The sequence below is a fragment of the Entamoeba dispar genome, genomic scaffold (assembly GCF_000209125.1).
Source record: "Entamoeba dispar SAW760 scf_1105229463035 genomic scaffold, whole genome shotgun sequence".
Classification (NCBI taxonomy): Eukaryota; Evosea; order Mastigamoebida; family Endamoebidae; genus Entamoeba; species Entamoeba dispar.
In genome coordinates, this window is record NW_001855491.1 from 1 (window position 1) to 1718 (window position 1718).

The following is a 1718-nucleotide window of genomic DNA, read 5'->3' on the forward strand; positions in this document are numbered from 1 at the left end:
GTTATTTTACTTCTTTTTATTATGCAAGTAATCAAACCTATTGTTATATTCAAATGTGATATTTCTTTATTAAATTCATCAACAAGTTCTACAAATGAACAAAGTCCAAATTCATTACAAACTATGAGTCAATGTAATGAATCTCCACTTTCACCAATATTTCCTCAACGTGTATTTTCTCCTCTTCCTAATGATGCATCAATAATTGATGATGATGATGACAATACATTTGACTATGAATTAAATACTTGCATAAAACAAAGTCCTGTATATCAAGACTCATTCTTTGAATTCGAATTCTAAATGCTTTCTGTACCATTTTACAATTTATATCTCCACTTCATTCATTCTATATTTTTTATTTTTGTTTTGTTTCATATTTTTTTTAAAAGAAAAATGTGAACATAAATTGTTTTATCATTCCAAGATAATTATGAGTACCACTTATCAATTTAACAAACTCATCGCTGACATCAATCTCATTATAGACCCTTCAATAAGAAAAATTCTTTTAGAAATTGTTAGTATTATTAACCAGCTTGTTAATGTCTCGACAAACCAAATAACAGAACAAATCAACTTTAATTATTCCAATAATGATTTAGAAAAAGGAATTATAAAAATGGAAGAATGGAATAATTGTAAAGCAACAGTTATTTATGACACTGAGATAAGTCAATGTAATATAAAAGAAGTATTAAGAAAAGAGAATAAATGGGGAATTATTTGTGTTGATGAAAAAGAAAGGATATTTGGTTGTTCAAAATATTTATCTAATCAATGTTTATGGGTAAATAATTCAATTGGTACTTATGAACGCTTACAACCTATTAATAATGAAGAGTATATGATTTCTATTTGTAATAATGAACAAATGATTTTAAGTATTGGAACTGGATGTTGTAAATTAGTTATTGGAAAAGAAGGAACAAAAAACAGTTATTCCTACTTTTTGAACTTTCTTTTTCCAAACTCATTCTTTACTGATATGAAGAAATTTATTGTTAAAAGAATTGTAGTTATAAAGTTAAATTGAATTATTTGTATTATGAATTAGATTATTCAATAATACATAAAATAAAACATATCATTTAAGTTAAAGTCAATTATGAAAAACAAAGAATATACACATTATTATTTAAACAGATAACAACTCTGTTAACTCTAAAACCAAGAATAGAGACTACATCTTGTTCATTAAATTCAATAAATGATATTCTTTTTTGTTCTTGACAATTATGTATTTCTAAAATATTCCTGAATTTGGAATAAATGATAAATTTCTTCTCATCTATCCAACACATCTGTGCCTCTCTCATTGCAGGGATAGTCTTTACAATAAATCTATTGATAGAATCAAAAACAAGAATTCTACCAAATGAATCAGATAATAAAACATATTTCTCATTAAATGGATTGGTACAAAAATGTTCAATATTTCGTGTGTCTGGAAGAGCTGAAATAAATTCATTTTTATTTAAACTTTCTAATGATCTATAAACAATTGGATAATATTTTCCATAAACTGCAATAACATTATCTCCATAATATGGCTTTCTTAATATTTTACATACTTCCTCTCTTCTAAATGCATTTTTACAATGAATTAATTGAAGTCCAATAATGTCATGTTTAAAATCAATTTCTGTGTATTCAAAATCTTTGTTATTAATAATACTTTCTTTAATATTGGTAAGGCTTGTCTTGACAAGTACATG

At 24.8% G+C, this 1718-nt stretch overlaps 2 protein-coding genes across 2 annotated transcripts in view; both read left to right on the forward strand.

Annotated features, from left to right (window-relative positions):
- Positions 1 to 433: 433 nt before the first annotated feature.
- Positions 434 to 1036, forward strand: EDI_024980 (uncharacterized protein; the record flags this gene model as incomplete). Its single annotated transcript, XM_001740585.1, has 1 exon — positions 434 to 1036. The coding sequence occupies one exon, from the start codon at positions 434 to 436 to the stop codon at positions 1034 to 1036; it is 603 nt and encodes a 200-aa protein (XP_001740637.1).
- A 587-nt stretch (positions 1037 to 1623) lies between these two features.
- The window catches only part of EDI_024990 (uncharacterized protein), a gene marked incomplete at both ends in the record, with an annotated part of 436 nt that continues 341 nt past the window's right edge, over positions 1624 to 1718 (forward strand). The window contains one exon of the mRNA XM_001733470.1: positions 1624 to 1718. This exon is cut by the window's right edge and continues 116 nt beyond it. Coding sequence (XP_001733522.1) covers positions 1624 to 1718 — 95 coding nt within the window.